This window comes from Microtus oregoni, unplaced genomic scaffold (assembly GCF_018167655.1).
Source record: "Microtus oregoni isolate MIOR12 unplaced genomic scaffold, Mior012 000002F_ref0000024, whole genome shotgun sequence".
NCBI lineage: Eukaryota > Metazoa > Chordata > Mammalia > Rodentia > Cricetidae > Microtus > Microtus oregoni.
Window position 1 is genome coordinate 63317749 of NW_024543061.1, and position 18654 is coordinate 63336402.

The 18654-nt window shown below is 46.3% G+C and overlaps 1 protein-coding gene across 1 annotated transcript; it reads left to right on the forward strand.

Moving 5' to 3' along the window:
- Positions 1 to 301: 301 nt before the first annotated feature.
- Positions 302 to 3396, forward strand: Dppa3 (developmental pluripotency associated 3). The gene is made up of 4 exons (XM_041636021.1): positions 302 to 428; positions 2224 to 2492; positions 3082 to 3117; positions 3304 to 3396. The coding sequence occupies exons 1-4, from the start codon at positions 302 to 304 to the stop codon at positions 3394 to 3396; spliced, it is 525 nt and encodes a 174-aa protein (XP_041491955.1).
- The last annotated feature ends 15258 nt before the right edge of the window (positions 3397 to 18654 follow it).

Genomic DNA, 18654 nt, shown 5'->3' on the forward strand with positions numbered 1-18654 from the left:
GCTGGGATTAAAGGCGTGCACCACCACCACCTGACTCACTTTTTTTTTGTAGAGGGTTAGTGTTTCGGGCAGATCAGAGGAAGAGTTTACCCGACAGCATTCACCTTTAACTCAAGGGGATCCGTTAATCACTGCTCATTAGCATTAAAATAGCCTGGAGGGTTGGTTTACTTGAGGTTTAAAAGGAACCCAGACCTCACCACCTGCTCACTCCACCTCAGCTGGTGAGTTTGGGTCTCAGTCTTCTCCAAAACTAACCAGTTTTATTTGGAGCTAACTTCCAAGGCTTCTGCTCGTCACCATGGAGAAGCCGTCAGAGGAGTTCGACCCGAAAGAGGAGGTGTTCAACCCGAAAGAGGAGGTGGTTGACCAACTTGTGGACTCGGAATCTTCTCAGACGGATGAACAAGACTCCTCGGATGATTCGGGTAGGCCAGCCTTTTGGCCCCGGGGTTTGGGGAAGTCAGTAGGTGACCAGCCACCCTTTCTCATCTTCCAAGGTGGGCAGGCAGCTAGTACCTGGGGCCCCAGCACTTGTAGATGGGGGACCAGGAGTGGCAGGCAAATTAATAGCCAGTCTAGGTTACTGGACCCTGCCATGGGAGACGCAGGGTCTCTGTGTAGCTCTGGCTGGCCTATAACTCCCGATGTAAACCAAAGGTGCGGGCAGGTTTCCGTGTTTTCTTTTGTTGCAGCTGTTTTCCAGCACAGAAATCCTTTTTGCTTAGTTGAGACAGGGTCTCACTATTGTTGTACTGGGTATATACGCTGGAACTCTTTTAAACATTATTTTACTCTTAAGTGCATTGATTTTTTTTTTTTTTTTTGGTTTTATGTATGTCTTGTTGGAGGGTATTGGCTCTCCTGCAGTGGGGTAATAGCTGTCAGCTGCCAAGTGGGCGCAGAGATTTGAACCTGGGTCCTCTGGTAACGTAGCCAGTGTTCCTACCTGCCGAGCCATCTACAGCCCAGTCCTGGATCTTTTTTGTAGCCTAACCTGGCCTCAAACTGGATCCTCGTGCACCAGTCTCGGCCTCTAGAGTGCGCTAGGACTAAACACGGCTCTGCTGCAGGCTTATATTTTAAACACAGGAATCTTTTGGTTTTCGAGATTGGGTTCCTCCGTAGCCCTGGGTGTCCCAGAACTAACTCTGTAGACCAGGCTGGCCTCAACTCAGACCCGCCTGCCTCTGCCTCTTGCGCGCGGGGACTAAAGGCGTGAGCTACAGCCCAGCTACACAGGAATCTAAAATTTTACTTGAACCTGAACTTTTTCTTATTCTCAACCATTTTCTGGGAGTGGCCTTTCAGCTAAATTTCCATTTCTGGTGAATGGCTTAAAGAGGGGAAATAGCCCAGGATGGCTGAGCCAAATGTTCCGTGCTGGTAGTGGTGGGAGGGGCGGCTGGCGGCAGGTGTAGCTCCTGCGCCTGACGACCTCCAGGTTTGCCATCAGGCCCTCAGGCTATGATCATGGTTCGGGAGGGGCCCTTCCTTGCTCTTCTAGATCCTTCTACACCCAAGCTGAGAGGTGCCTGCCCTACCTGACAGTTAACATGTGGCCTCCTGTGGTACCTGTATGTTTAGAAGCTTTATTTTCTGAAACTGTTGCCCCTACTGGCCTAAAACTCCCTGTGTGTAGGCCAGGTTATACCCAAATTCTGTCAATAATCCTGTCTTGTCCCAAAGCTGGAAATGAGGTGAGCTACTATGGCGTGGCTCAAACTCGATGGCACATGTGGCGAGTCCGTCCTCTGGGGGTGAATGATTTGGATGGGAAGAACAGGATTGCCTTGGCCACAATCCCCTTTCCAGAGTCCGACAGGAAGCATGGGACAACTCAAACTAGATTTAGGTGGAAAGTTAGCCAGTTCTTGGAAGAGTTCCAGAGCCCCATCTGGGCAAGCCTGGAGGGCCAAGCCACATTCCCATGATTGGCTTATGGTGCAGAGTCTCTGGAGTGTGAGTTCCTGCCCTTGAACGCGGGTCTCAGAACTTCTGCACCTAGAAACGGACAGTTGGGCCCCTGGAACAAGCTCGTATATGGAACAGCAGTGGTAAGAAGTCAGTGATCGCTACACAAACGCTGGGGTATCTATCTGCCTGGGGTTTATGACCACATGCCCTGCGCACATGAAGTACTTCTGGTTGGCGCCTTGAGCAGAGTGAGTGTCTCCTCTGTCCGGGCCCCTCGCACTAACGACTCTTCACCTTCTGCTGTAGGAATCTCCCAGCCAGACAACTTAGAAAAGGACATGAGAAAGCTGACCATCGACCCCAGTGCCAAGAAGCCTCCTGCTTCCCTGACAGGACTTAAACTTCAGCTCTGCAGCCGCAGCCGCATCCTCCACCGCGCAATGAAGATGAGAAATGTCGAGAACAAAAGTGAGAAGATCTTGAGGGAGGTCCAGAGTGCCTTTCCCAAGAGAAGAGTCCGCACACTGCTGTCTGTGCAAAACAATCCTGTCGCGAAGATGAAGCGATTTATGCGGGTGAGTTGCATTTGTGGACAGAGCTATTAGCAATGGTAACCTCTGGGGAGTGACACCTGAATTCCCACAGCAGTCTAGACTTAGAGACAAGGTAGTGACTACACAGCCTCAGGCCAGCCTGAGCTATCTGCAGTTAAGTCACTGGAGTCTCACTGTAGCCCAGGCTGGCCTCCAATTAATTCAGGCTACAAACTTGCCCCTCATCCTCCTCCAGTGCCGGGATGACAGGGTCTGGGGCGACCTTGCCAGGCTAACTTAGACTGGATCTTAGAGCCACATAGTTGGACTGTTATGGTGTAGACCAAAAACTTGGGGGTGGTCCTCCTGTTTGTTTAACAGTGCTGCTCAGGGCCGGCGGTGGTGGTGCACGCCTTTAATCCCAGCACTTTAATCCCAGGTGGATCTCTGTGAGTTTGAGACCAGCCTGGTCTACAAGAGCTAGTTCCAGGATAGGCTCCAAAACCACAGAGAAACCCTGTCTCGAAAAAAAAAAAAAACCAGTGCTGCCAGGAGCAGGGTCTCACGGAGTAGATGTTTTAACTTTGTCTTGATAAAATTAAGTAATTTTGGTTTTGTTTTTCCCATGAAGATTGAAAAGAAACTAAACAGCTGCATTGATGGAAATGTGGTAACTAACTTTTTCTTGCTAGTACATGTTGGTTGGTTGGGTGCCTGTTTTATTGTTTGGTTTGGAAAAGGTGTGTGTGTGGGGGGGGTGGGGGTGATCAACCCTAGGGTACTTAAACAGTAAAGGATTTATGTTTCTTTGGGTTGCAATATCCTGATTAACCTATTTCATTATTTCTTCCAGTTTAACAAAGCGCAACCATTCAAATGCATCTGCACTTTCTGCCTGTACAATGGCTGGGACCCTTCTGAGAATGCAAAAATTGGAAAAAAATAGGACCATCAATTCAGGGCTAAGTTGTGCGCTGCCCTTACGGCTGATAAGGCCATGCAGCCGATGTGAAAGGGTTTGCTGTTGTTTTTAAGATTAAACTGCAATAGTGAGTTCTGTGATCGTTTTATTCTTTTTCCTGGTGCTGGGTGACCTTTCCACACTTGTTACGGAAGTTTGAATGCATGTGAATGAATTTAATTTGACCTAAAGAATCAAGAGTGAGTCTCGGCTTGACTCAAGTCTGGGGTTAAGTTCAATAACTTGAAAGAATGTCAATAGAATTTGGGGGTGTTGTGGTTTAGAAGGTAATAATTGGTATAGATCTTTGGGTTTTCTTGTTCACAGAAATCTGTAATAAAGGCAATCTTGTTATCTTAATTTTTAGTAGTAAGTATAGCGAACAAATTAAAGTAGATCATTAGAGCTTACGTTGGAGTTCATTTTTCATGTATTCATTTACTGGATGTATGTGTGGGCATGTACATTCCACAGTGCGTGTCGAGGTCAGAATAACTGGTCAGTATTTTTCATACCTGGTATTAATCTCAGGTTGTCAGGTCACCAGGCTTCTTGGCGGCAAGCACCTATTCCCACTGAGTCATCTAGAAGGCCCCTTGTTTTATGTGTGTGTGTTTATGTTTCACAGTGACAATTGTCAGGGGTCAGTTCTCTCCTTGTGAATTCTGGGGATCAAACTCGTGTTACAGGAATATGGGCAACATGAGAGGTTTGAGACCTGTCTTAATATTCAGCCCTGGCTGGCACTCATTCTGTAGACAGGGAAGAAAAGGTGGGGAGCAAACTGAATAGAAATCTTTCCTGGTATATCTAAGGTCTTGGGGATTAGAAGTGTACTACCAACCCCTACTTATTAAGATAGGGTCTCCAGGAGAACTAGCTCACCTTTAACTACTGGTCTTGCCTCTAGTCCAAGTTTTCTAACACAGTAATGTGTCAGATCTGCAAAAAACGCCTTATCAATAAAATTTTTTCAAGACCAGGGTTTCTCTGTGTAGCCCTGACTGTCTTGGAACTTGCTCTGTAGACCAGACTGGCCTTGAACTCACAGATCACCTGCCTCTGCTGAGATTAAAAGCATTCACCACCACTTCCTGTTTACCAATAAATTCTCAGGTACAAGTATGTGGCGTTGTATTGTGACTGTCGCTAGATGACAACCAGAGCACAGTATTTTCATGCTTTGTCAAGAAAGGAGCTAGGAAGAGGGCCCCAGGAACTTGCTAGGCAATATGATATGTATACAAGATTTCTCTTTAAAGATCTAGGTGAGTCTTATAGCTAAGGCCAGCTAGGTTTCTTGATTATAAACTCCTAGAGATTAGCTCTGTCTTCGGGTTGAAGCTACCACTTCAGATGTTACAAGCCCAGGGTCGTGACCTGAGCACCCAGCTGAGCAGCTGTGTGTCACAATCTTCACAACCCCTCCTCTGGAGGAGAGCTGGTTGCCCGAGCAGATTCTTAAGGATGTTGCAAAGCTTGTAGATGAGCAGCCAGGTGGATAAGACGCACGGGGGCAAAAGTCCAGGAGAAGGGCTGGAGAGATGGCTCAGTGGTTAAGAGCATTGCCTGCTCTTCCAAAGGTCCTGAGTTCAATTCCCGGCAACCACATGGTGGCTCACAACCATCTGTAAAGAGGTCTGGTGCCCTCTTCTGGCCTGCAGACATACACACAGACAGAATATTGTATACTTAATAAATAAATAAATAAATATTTTAAAAAAAAAAAGAGTCCAGGAGAAGGCTGCACTAGTGACCCCTGGGTAATGTTCTGCAACTTCAGACAGGAGGTAGAGGACATCCTGCTGGAGTTGTCTCCTGGACCCTGTCAGGGTAGCAGGCTTGGTTAGCTCAAGCCCTTGGCCCACCAGCCAGCTCAGCCCAGAACTTACTCCTATTTCAGAGGAGCATTACAAAGAGGATGGATTTCATCCCTGACCATTAGTTGATAACCCTTGCAGCACCCAGAAGTGCATTTCCTAAACTGACCTTGAACTTCTGATCTTCCCGTGTCTAATTGGGATTACAGTTCCGGACTACTGTAGAGATGAGTTACTGGGAAGATTGCTCTATTTAACAGTGTCTTACTGCTGTGCCTATTTAAATGAGCTATCATAGGTTTGTACGTAAGCCTAGGAGTGAACAGTGTAAGAGTCAATGTTTCCGTGCATCCACTGGGGGCTAGACTAGCCATTGTTGGTAGGGAAGCTACTGCACACAAGAAATAGCATATCAGAGCCCAATACAGTCAACAGTGTCACAGGAGGGAGTGTAAAAGAGCATTTGTGGACAGAGCTATTAGCAATGGTAACCTCTGGGGAGTGACACCTGAATTCCCACAGCAGTCTAGACTTAGAGACAAGGTAGTGACTACACAGCCTCAGGCCAGCCTGAGCTATCTGCAGTTAAGTCACTGGAGTCTCACTGTAGCCCAGGCTGGCCTCCAATTAATTCAGGCTACAAACTTGCCCCTCATCCTTTTCCAGTGCCGGGATGACAGGGTCTGGGGCGACCTTGCCAGGCTAACTTAGACTGGATCTTAGAGCCACATAGTTGGACTGTTATGGTGTAGACCAAAAACTTGGGGGTGGTCCTCCTGTTTGTTTAACAGTGCTGCCAGGGCCGGGCAGTGGTGGTGTACGCCTTTAATCCCAGCACTTGGGAGGCAGAGGCAGGCGGATCTCTGTGAGACCCCATGTACACAGACTCAACTTGTATGTGTGTGTGTTGTCAAAACCAGGCTCGCAAGTGGTTCAGGCAGACATGCAGGCAGAACACCCTACACAAAGGCCATGCTGATGATGGCTAAGGAGCAGTTTTTGCCTGTTGGTATCCAGAAAGGAGGGCGGAACGATTAGCACTAGTTACAGACCCAACAGGTTGGTTCCAACAAATGACCAAAGCTCCACATGGAAAGACATGTTTTAGGAATACTGACATTGCCAGTTTCACCTGTAGGTGTTACTCTACCCAGAATAGTCACCATGGGCACCGTGTGGAGGAAAGCGGAGCCATCATGGATACCAAAAAGCCACCTTAAACTTTTTTTTCCTGTTTTTCCTGTGTTTTGTTTTGTTTTTGAGACAGGGTTTCTCTAGCTTTAGTGCCTGTCCGGGAGCTAGCTCTCGTAGACCAGGCTGGCCTCCAACTCACAGAGATCCACCTGCCTCTGCCTCCCAAGTGCTGGGATTAAAGATGTGTACTACCACCACCCGGCTTTTTTTCCTGTTTGGATTTAAGTTGCTGGCTAGTAGTACAAACAACCATCTTGTTTTGGCTACAATCACATTAAATTTATAGCTGGAATTTAATATTTGTGAGCAAGGTGCTTTCCACATTGCCTTGAAAGTTACAGGTAAGAACTGTCCATTAACAATTGTTGGCTTCAATTTGCATCATTATTAAAGCTCATAACAGGGGGCTGGAGAGATGGCTCAGAGGTTAAGAGCACGGCTGCTCTTCCAGAGGTCCTGAGTTCAATTCCCAGCAACCACATGGTGGCTCACAACCATCCGTAAGGAGATCTGGTGCCCTCTTCTGGGCTGCAGGGATACATGCTGGAAGAACACTGAATAATAAATCAATAAATAAATAAAAAAAAATTAAAAAAAATAAAGCTCGTAACAAACATAGACCACTTAACTCTAAAGAGTTAGCTGGAGATGGCCACTGTGATGCTCTGAGCCCGTGGCTTTCGTGCCTGAGTAAGCAACATTACTATGGTTCTTTGGGTTTTGAGACTACTCTGAGTACTCCAGGTTTCCAGCTCTCAGGATATGTCATCTATGCTGGGGGTGGGGGGCTTTTGGTAATGAAGCCATCTCTGAGTTGTTTCTGATGCTAAAGTAACCTTTCCCATACTCCTGTAAGTAACTCATTGATTTACCGAGTTTGGACTTCGGTCCACATGCAGTTCCTTAACTGCAGTGAGTAGACATTTGCTCATGTCATTTTTGGAATAATGTCTCAGAACACTGTAGCCCTGGCTTGCCTGGAACTCACTCTGTGGACCAGGCTGACCTCAAACGGAATCTGCTTGCTTCTATCTCCCAAGTGCTGTACTAAATGTGTGCCACAGGGGGCTGGAGAGGTGCTGAGTAGTGGCTACTTACTTCTTTCCATAGGACCCAGATTTGATCCCTAGCACCTAGGTATGTGGCAGGCTCACACCTTTAATCCCAGCACTTGGAAGGCAGAGGCAGGCACATCTCTAGCCAGTCTAGTCTATATGTGTGTTTCTGGACAGCCAGGGCTATGTAGAGAGAACCTGTCTCAAAAAAAAATTTTGATAAACTCGTTCCAAGTTATGTTTGACCTGGAAGTCAACTGAGCCAAGTCACTGTTCTTGGCAGGTTATTTTCTTCGTGAACTCCCTTAATTGTGTGTAGAAGAATTTCCATTTCATTTTTAACAGGTTATATAACGCAGGAGCTGTAGGATTCTATTCTTCAATACTCAACATTTTTCGTTTTTGAGACTGGATGGGTCTCTAGCTCTGTCTGGCCTAGAATTCACTACGTAGACTCGGCTGGCTTTGAAGTCAGATCCAGCTGGGACCAAAGGTGTGTGCCAGTGTGCCACCACCTCTCCACCCCAAACTCACATGACTTTTTGTTTGGTTGGTTTCTTTTTTTTTTAAAGATTATATTTATTATGTATACAACATTCTGCCTCCATGTATGCCTGCATGCCAGAAGAGGTCGCCAGATATCATTACAGATGGTTGTGAGCCACCATGTGGTTGCTGGGAATTGAACTCAAGACCTCTGGAAGAGTAGCCAGTGCTCTTAACCTCCGAGTCATCTCTCCAGCCCTTGTTTGGTTTTCTGAGAAAGGGTTTCTCTGTGTAACAGTCCTGGCAGTCCTGGAACTCACTCTGTAGACCAGATTGGCCTCAAACTCATATCCACCTGCCTTTGCCTCTCAAGTACTGTGATTAAAGGTGTGCTCCACTACCGCCTGGCTTTTTTTTTTTTCTCATGACTTTTTAACCTCTAAAAAGTATTTTAGCTTATAAAGCTGCAAGACTAGGCCAATGAGTTTCTGGGTACCTTTTACTTAGAGACATGGATCTATGGCCATTGTCCATTTCCTCAAAGATGTTCTAGGGGGTTCACAAGAAAGGAAGCTGAGGAATTAATCTGAAGAGTGATGTGATTTTGTTTTGATCCCTATCATCCAGATGGGAGGGAGGGGCCTGATTACTTCAGGGTATCATCTGACGTCCATATGTGTATGCATACACAAACAAACGCATGCACACACAATGAAGGGAAAGTTTTATTAGATTTGGAACATCGTGCACAGGGGCAGCGCCACGGCATCCTGAGAGGGGGAAAAGAAGCCTTCAGTTTCAAATTTCTCCTACAGTGTGTGTGTGTGTAAGGGGTGTTTCTGTATGTAACCTAGTCTACGGGCTCAGTCAAGTCAGGAAGAGAACAGATAAAAGCGGGTGTGTCCTGCCAGCACCCCGTGGCATGTGTGCCTGTGGAGGTCAGAGAACAATTTGAGGAGTTGGTCTCTCTTGGATCTCACTTTCAAGGGACTATTTCCAATGGTTAAATGTGGGCAATGGCCATAGACATTTCTTTGGCTGTAGTTTTCCCCACATACTGGCTTGCTGAAACCTATGGGTTTTGGTGATGTCTTCAGGAAGAATTTGGTCAGAGTGGCTGGCCTGTGTGTTTGTGGCACCAAACACCTCCCTTTAGCTTACAAATATTATTTCTTTTTTTTTTTTTAAATATTTATTTATTTATTTATTATGTATACAATATTCTGTCTGTGTGTATGTCTGCAGGCCAGAAGAGGGCACCAGATCTCATTACAGATGGTTGTGAGCCACCATGTGGTTGCTGGGAATTGAACTCAGGACCTCTGGAAGAGCAGGCAATGCTCTTAACCGCTGAGCCATCTCTCCAGCCCACAAATATTATTTCAATACTCTCCCCCAAGCATGCCTTGAATGTTGCTCTATCTGGTGCTCTGTGGCTTTAAAATTTAATTACTCACTTTTGCATAGTGGATAAGGAACCCAGAGTCTTGTACACACTAGGCTAGCGCAGTCCACCACTGAAGGAATCCCAGAACAGATTCTCTTGTAGTCCAAGCTGGCCTATGTAGCTGAGGATGATCTTGAACTCCAATCTTCCTGCCTCCACCTCCACATGCTGGGTCCACTGGCATGCCATCACACACCAGAAGTAGTTCTGTTTTCTCCTTAGGATCCAAACAAGTTCCTTCCGTTGGGTCCCTTTCATTCCCTTGCATTTTTATTGAAGTAACCAAGCCAGTTGTTTGACAAAACTCCCTATACTCCGAATTAGGCCAATTTTATCTGTTACATAATTGAGGCTGTCTAGAGGTGCTAGTTAAACAATTAAAAGGCAGGAAAGAATTACCAGGTGGTGGTGCACGCCTTTCATCCCAGCACAGAGGCAGGCGGATCTCTGAGACGGAGAGGTCAGCCTGGTCTACAGAGGGAGTTTCCTGGACAGCCAGGGCTATGAATGGTCAAAACAGCAGCTTCAGGACAACTAGAGTTTCAAAGGTAAAACAGAACAAAACCCAGATTAGACAGGCTGTAAATCCCGCAGGCACCTGGAAGACAAAGCAAGAGCCATGCAGCTGAGGCAGGGCGCCCCCAGGTGTCTTCCCGAGTCAGGTTTCAGAAAGATAAGCTGACCAGCCGAACCTCAGGGTGGCTGGGTGGGCTAGGGTGGGGTGAGGGGGCCCGGAATTCTGAAAATAAATGAAGACCCCGCCTTCCTAGGGGTGGTCCTCTTTAGACCGGCACAGTGCCTCTCCAGGTAGAGTTCCTTCTTGCTAGTCCCCTGTGTTTTTTGTAAACAGATTGTTAAAAGCCTGGGACTCGCCTTTAATTCCAGCACAGAGGCGGGAGGATCTCTGAGTTTGAGGCCGGCCTGGTCTACAAAGAGTTCCAGTAGAGCTAGAGCTACACAGAGAAACCCTGTCTCGAATAATAAAAACTGGCCGGGCGGTGATGGCACATGCCTTTAATCCCAGCACTTGGGAGGCAGAGGCAGGAGGATTTCTGTGAGTTCCAGGCCAACCTGGTCTACAAGAGCTAGTTCCAGGACAGGCTCCAAAGCTACAGAGAAACCCTGTCTCGAAAAACAACAAAATTAAAAAAAAAATTAAAAAAATAAACCAAACAAAACTGAGCTGATGACTGTTTTGTTATTTGTGGGTATGGAGGGGCAAAATTTCTGACAATGGTGCTTCCTGTGACATCACGGGGCAACACATGGACAACGTCGGTCATTGAGATCCCAGGTAGGCAGTGATGGAGTTTGGTTGTCTGCATGTATGTCTGCAGGCCAGAATGGGGCGCCAGATCTCATTACAGATGACTGTGAAACACCGTGGTTGCTGGTCAGGACCTTTGGGAGAGCCGCCAGTGTTCTTAAACGTTGAACCATCTCTCCAGACCCGAAGTTTGGTATTCTAAGGCCCCAGATAAGACACTTTAGCATTTGAGAGAAAGTAGGACCGTTTGCATTTTTCTTGCCTATTTTAAGCTGAAGATCAGGGCTTTTAGGGATTCTCTGCAGTTGGGTGAAGATGTCCCCACTATGCCGAGAAGAAGAGAACAAAGACACACAGAAGACACTGTGAGCCAACGGGGCTCACCGAGCTGTTGATTGCCATTTGATCATGTGTCTTTCCTGTCATCCTGCAGTCATACTTGGGTCGGTTTGTGTTTTAAACAGTCCACCTGCCTCTGCCTCCAGAGTGTGCAGGGAATAAAGGTGTGAGACACCACACCTGGATGGTTCTTTGGGATAGTGTCTTGGTTAGGGTTTCTATTGTTGTGAAAAGACAACATGACCATGGCAACTTGCTCTGTAGACCAGGTTGGCCTCGAAATCACAGAGATCTGCCTGCCTCTGCCTCCCGCATGCTGGGGTTAAAGGCATGCACCACCACTGCCCGGTGACCATGGCAACTCTATTTTTATTTTTATTATTTTATATCTATTTTTATTTTGTGTGCATTGATGTTTGGCCTGCACATTTGTTTGTGAGAGCGTGTCGGATCCACTGGAACTGGAGTTACAGCCAGCTGGGAACTGCCAAGTGGGTGCTCGGAATTGAACCTGGGTCCTCTGAAAGAGCAGCCAGGACTCTTAAGCACTGAGCCATCTCCCTAGCCCCCATAAGTAAAGGTTAGTTCCTGGCCGGGTGGTGGCACACTTCTTTAATTCCAAACCTCTAAAGGCAGAGGCAGGCGGATCTCTGAGTTTGAGGCCAGCCTGGTCAGGGTAGTCAAAGCTGTTACACAGTAAAACCTTGTCTCAAAAATTCAATAAATAAATAAAAATTATTATAAAAACAAAGCAAAAGATGTCATCTGGGAAACAAGATATGATCCTCTGTGCAATAATGGCTTCACTGTTGAGGCTGTAACCAGTCCTCTGAATGGATTTAAGACATGTTTCATAGGGGCCTGGAGCGGTAAGCATGGTTGACCATCTAGGCTGTGGAGGTGGTAGACCCATGCTGGGAGCATATTTATGGTGGGTAAATAGACTGATGAGAAGCAACCTGCCTTCTAAATGTCTTATGCTGATGTCCACAGACAAAAGCCCTTAGCCTTAACCAAAGAAGCCACCCCCCTACAAAAAAGCAGAAACTCAGGCCAGGCGATGGTGGCGCACGCCTTTAATCCCAGCACTTGGGAGGCAGAGGCAGGTGGATCTCTGGGAGTTCGAGACCAGCCTGGTCTACAGAGCTAGTTCCAGGATAGGCTCCAAAGCCACAGAGAAACCCTGTCTCGAAAAACCAAAAAAAAAAAAAAAAAAAAAAAAAAAAAAAGCAGAAACTTGTGGCTACCCAAGATGTAGAAAAATATGTCCAACCCTAACCAAGTCACTTCTACCACCCCTTTCAAGGCTTAGGGGACATTTCAAAAGAGGAAGTTGGACGTATATAAGAGCTAGAAGAAGAGTGGGTGCTGAAGGGCAGTGAACACCATTCGCAGAGACTCTACCTCTGTCGTGCACCTACCTGCACAGGGGGCTGATGGAGGTGGGTCTTGTATCTTATCTGCTGCTTTCATTGGTTAATTCTTATTCTTTATGAAAACTGCTTGGCCTGATAGGACAGAAAATTAGGTAGGTGGAGTAAACAGAACAGAATGCTGGGAGAAAGAAGCCGAGTCAGGCAGTCGCCATGATTCTCCTACTCCAGACAGACGCAGGTTAAGATCTTCCCTAGTAAGCCACCTTGTGGGGCTACACACATTATTAGAAATGGGTTAGATCAATATGTAAGAGCTAGCCAATAAGAGGCTGGAACTAATGGGCCAGGCAGTGTTTAAAAGAATATAGTTTCCATGTAATTATTTCTGGCATAAGCTAGCCATGCGGGAGCCGGGGCGGCCGGAATGCAGGCTCACCGCTCTTATTACAACAGAGGGCACTTGAGACCAATCCTATCCATAGTCAAGGAAGGGGGAGAGGCCCGAAGGGCTCTATACTCCTTATCTATGGCTGTCAGTAGATTCTGTGAGAGGGGAAACTGCCATCTTTGCTCACGACCCTCTGCTGAGCCCACGGGGCTCCAAAGATAAGCTCCAAACCCACAGTCACACAGACAACCATGGTTAATCTTGGAGGGTCACAGAATTCAGTGAACAGATGTGACTATTAGAGATTGGTGGTGAGGACAGACAGGAGGTGAGATGGTCAGTATCAAGGCATTCGCATGTGAAATTTGTAGAAAAAAAATATTTTTATTACGTGTGTGTGTGTGCGCATATGCCATCCTATTCATGTGGTGGTCAGAGCACGGCTTGCAACAGTTGGTTCTCTGCTTTCATCTTATGACTCCCAAGGGTTGAAGTCAGGTCATCAGGCCTGGTGGCAAGTACGCCTGTGGAGCCAGTTTTTTGTTTGGTTTTGGTTTTTTGAGACAGGGTTTCTCTGTAGCTTTGGAGCCTGTCCTGGAACTAGCTCTTGTAGACCAGGCTGGCCTCGAACTCACAGAGATCCGCCTGCCTCTGCCTCCCGAGTGCTGGGATTAAAGCTGTGTGCTCCCACCGCCTGACACTATTGATTTCTTTTTATTACACTGAGATCTGATGATGGATAAGACTTGACTTGCTGGGGGGCTGGAGAGATCGCTCAGGGGTTAAGAGCACTGATTGCTCTTCCAAAGGTCCTGAGTTCAATTCCCAGCAACCACATACATGGTGGCTCACAACCATCTATAATGAGATCTGGTGCCCTCTTCTGGCATACAAACATGCATGGAAGGAATGTTGTATACAAAATAAATAAATAAATCTTAAAAAAAAAAAAAAGACTTGACTTGCTGTGTCAAATGTGGTCTGTTTAGGGGACTATTCTGTGGGCTTCTGGAAAGAAAGGACAGTCTGTGTATCTTGGAGATACTATTCTACACTTAGCTCCTATTTCTGTTCGCATTGTGCTGCAGTTTAAGATTTTCTTTGTTGGTTTTTATTTTGGATGATTACCTAAATATGACAGTGGACCCTTAGCTCACTCGTTATTATGGTGCCATGCCGTGTATGACCTGTTCTGTCCACGAGGGGCTTGTTCTATGACTGCATGACCTTTGACCTTCATGGCTGATACAATTCTTGTCTAAGTCCACCTTCCTCATCTGAGTTGGCAGAAGGCAGTAAAGCAGGCTGTAGACCCCACATCCGCTGCAGAACAGATGGTATTGGCCAATACTGTAACATTCTTTATAGTATTGGCCAATACTGTAACATTCTTTATCATAGTTTTTTAACTATTGTATTTTTATTCAGTTGAATTTATGATAGGTGGGTTTTTCCTTTTCTTTTCCTTTCTTTTTTCTTTCTTCTTCTTCTTCTTTTTTTTTTTAGCCTGGGTCTCATCCCTGGCTGGCCTATAATTTGATATGTAGATCAGGCCTGCCTCTGCCCCGAGGGCTGGCATTAGAGGAGAGCACCTCCACTGCAGGCTAGACTAGTACTTTTCAAAGGGAGCAGAGTTGGGGCTGGCGAGAGCATAACTGAAAAGCCAGACACAGTGATGAGCACCTGTGAGAAGCCAAAGCAGGAGAACTGCCATGAGTTCAAGGCCAAGCTGGGTACAGAATGAGCTCCAGGTTAGCCTGAGCTATGGCAATGAGATCCTGTCTTTGAGGAGGAGGGAAGAGACAGAAGAATTTGAACTTCAAAGCAGGCCCAACACAGCTCAGCCAACTGGACAGAAGTGGGGGACAATGATTGACTGACTGAACAATAAGTTGTCCTTAGAGCCCCCAAAATAAAAAAAAAAAATGAATGGCCAGAACCATAGAAATCTTGAAAAACACCTGAGGGGGAAGGGCACCCCACCTTGCCTGTGACCAAAGGAGAGAAGTGCCCGCTACCTTTCTTTGTAGCCAGATCACACTGGTATTCAAGGCAGCTGCAGATCAATAAAAAACCCCAAGTAAGCAGACAAGCCGTTCTCCAATAGAAAGGAACCAAGTGTTGATCTGGCCACGGCTTCATCAAACATTAATTTGCTGCTGACTTGGGATGATCCTAACCCATCTAGCCTACCCATCTCAAGTACTTGCCAGAAGGAAGAAAGAGAGGTTCACCTTTAAGGGCTGATAGCCAGGTACCCATGGCAGTTCTACGACAGTTGGAACCCACAGTTGGTTGGCACGGCTTGTTTGGCACAGGTTGGTACGGAGACTCGAAAGAGGAGTGAACGGCCCAGAGAATCTGTGACAGAGGAAACAGGATGCAGAGCTGGGCAGAGGGTTTAAGAAATAACCTGTCGGGGAGGGGCTTGGGAAAGGACTCAGTAGAGAAGCAACTGATAGGAGCAGGGCCAGAGAGAGGGAGCCGGGAAGGGGGCACCTTCCTCTGCTGCTCTCTCTTTCGTAGACATTCTCTTCTTCCCTGGGACAATCAAGCCCCCAGGGACAGTACATTTTCCTCCCTCCTGTTACTACTATTTTCTCTTCCTAGGTTCCAAGATGTCTAACAGGATAAATACAGGGGGTGTCGTGCCCACAATCCTGCAGCTGGGCAGAAATTCCACGAATTTCTACAAGGGGCAGACAACGTGGCTTGTCATCTCTTTCCTCTTCCTTTCTGTCCTGTATATATCGCAAATGCCCTGGTTTAATAGGAAGAAAGACTTCCAGTGCCACGGGAACATCTCTGACGCCTGCTTAGCCGAGTGCTACAATAAACACTTCTCCGTGTCCGTGGTAGGAGTCTGGAACACTTTTGGCTTGACTGTCTATTCCATCTTTTTTATGATGGAGTTTTCAGTCTCCCAGAGTTTAAACGTAAACTCACCACATCTGCAGCAGTCCTTAGAGGAAGAATCATCCAGCGGCATGCTCTATCGGGACAAGGAGGCAGAGAGGGAGGAGATGATTTCGATCTTGTCCAAGGAGAAGCTCCTGCTGTCCGTGTTCCTGTTCTATTATCTGGTTCAGATGTCCATACAAGGGATCTTCCTGATCATCCTATGGCACTATCAGCGATCTCTGATGAAGGAAGATATCTTGTGCCACACAACCGTGTGTCGCGGGCCATTCTTGTGCGTGTTTCTGGGGACACGGGAGAAGTTAATGTCTATGGCGCTTATGACGATGTTCTCTGTGATCATCATAATCTTCTGCTTTATATTCTTCCTCTACACCATTAGTCTGTATGCTCTCACCAGCGTCATTCTGAGGGACATGGAAGCTAGATCCTAGCAGCTGTTTGGATGAGCACTGGCCCAACCTGGAATGGAAAGAAAACTGGACTGTTTTTCACTGTTCCCTAAGGGTCTTGTCTGGGGAAAACTGCCACTGCAACGTGACAAACTTGACTCTTCTTACACAAGTAACTGTTTCTGTTCATTAATTTTGAACTGTATGCGTGTTTTACCTACGTATGTATCTGTGCTTCATGTATGTGCACTGCCTGCAGAGGCCAGAAGAGGGTGTCAGATCCTCTAGGACTGGAGTCACGGACAGTTTGGGGCTGGGAATTGGGTGGAGTCTGTGAATTAAACCCAGATCCTCTGAAAGAGCAACTAGTACCGAGCCATCTCTCCCATTCCAAGCAATTATTTCTTGCTCTTTCCTTTCTGTTGTTGTTGTTTTGTTTTTTTTTTTTTCAAGACAGCCCTAGCTGGCCTTGAACTCACAGAGATCCACCTGCCTCCATTTCCCAAGTGCTGGAATTAAAGGCATGTGCCACCACCGCCTGGCTTCTAATTGATTTATAGTTTAAGAGTAGCTGCAAGTGGTGGCTTTAAGCCTGTAATACTAACATTTGGGAGAAAGAGGCAGGATTGTCATAAGTTCAACCCGGCCTAGTCCATTCTCTGTCTCTCTGTCGTCTCTCTGTCTCTCTGTCTGTGTGTGTGTGTGTGTGTGTGTGTCTACCTGCCTGTCTCTCTGAATGAAAATAAACTTAAGTACAATCTTTAAAAATCAAGCATTGTCTGTCTTTGAACAATGATTCTTTGAAAAATCACGAGTATGGGGCGGGGCTGGAGAGATAGCTCAGTGGTTAAGAGCACTGGCTGTTCTTCCAGAGGACCCAGGTTCAATTCCCAGCACCCACATGGCAGCTCACAACTGTCTGAAGATCCAGTTGCAGGGGATCTGACACCTTCACACCAATGCACACAAAATAAAGTTAAATAAACTATAAAAAATATTTTAAAAACAAAGAAAATTATGAGTATGTATATGAAAGTGGCTGTGTATGTGCTTTGGAAGCCACAAGCATCCGATCCCCTGAATGCCAGAAACTGAACGCTGGTCCTCTGCAAGAGTAGCAATTGCTCATAACAAGTCTCTCCAGTCCAGCCTGTGTTTTACAAAGAATATCAATAATGTCTGGGTGTGGCAGCACAAGCCTGTAATCATAACACTCAGGAGGTGGAGGAAGGAGGATCTGAAGTTCAGGGTCATCCTCTACTACACAGCAAGTGTGAAGCTAGCCTGAGGTACACGAGACTCTGTCCAAAAAGGTGGAGGGCACTGAAGAGTGGGCTCAGCACCTCAGCGCCCCGGCTGCTTTTGCACAGGATGTGAATTTGGTTCCCAGCATCCACTTGGAGGCTCACAACCATCTGTAACTCCAGCTCCAAAGAACCCAAGGCCCTCTTCTGGCCTGTATACTCCGGCACACATATAATATACCCTCATGCAAGTGCATACACACACACTTTAGCTTTACAAAAATATAAAGTGTTTGAAATGTCAACATATATATTGTGTATGTCGATAACCGGATGGATTAAGAAAAGAGAAAAGAGGAAAGTGGTATGTTCTCAGAGCTTCAATGATAATGACTAAGTTTGCATATATTTTAATTATTTGTAGTACATTTATTTGTTGTTTATTTAGGGTGTATGTGTGTGTGTTTGGACACACTCTTGTCACACCTGTGTGGAGGCAGGAGTAAATTCTTGTTTTCTACTGTGTAAATCCTGGGGATTGAACTCAGGTCTTCAGGGTTAGCTGTCAGCACATTTGCCAACTGAGTCATCTCACTGCCCTTTTCTTCATATGCGTGTGTGTGTAGATATATATACACTCATGTGTATGTATGTATGTATATATATATATAGTTAATAATATAACTATAACATTTCTCCCTTCCCTTTCATCACCTCACATACACCCCTCCTTGAGCTCTTACAAATTCATGGCCTCTCTTTTTACTATAATATATTAGGATTATATAGAGTCCTAAGTATAATCTGCTCGGTCTTTATGTTACTTGTATACATGTTTTTAGGGATGATCACATGGTATTGGGTAACTAGTTGGTGTGCTCTTCCCTGGGGAAAATTGTTTTTCCTGATCTCAGAATCCCTTAGTTGCCTGTAGATCTTTGTGTAGTGTTGAGGCCTCGTGGGACGTGCGCGTGTGTACGTGTGTGCATGTGTGCGTGTGTGTGTGTGTCTATTTAAACAGTTTCACATAGTCCAGGCTGGCCTTCAGTCTTTTAGGTAGCCAAGGAAGACTTTGAATTTGCAATGCTTGAACCTCCACTCCCTGAATGCCTCCCCGGCACGGTTGTACCACCATGCCCCCCCCCTTTAACTAGTGCTGGGATCCACCCTCGGGCTTCCCACACTAGGCAGGTGCTCTGCCAACTGGTCCACAGCTGCCGCACGCATGTGTATTCAAGGGGGGCAAGAAGAAAACAGAAAGGGCAACTATAGGCTGGTCCTTGGACCAACTTCTAGCTTAACTTTAGCAGTCAATC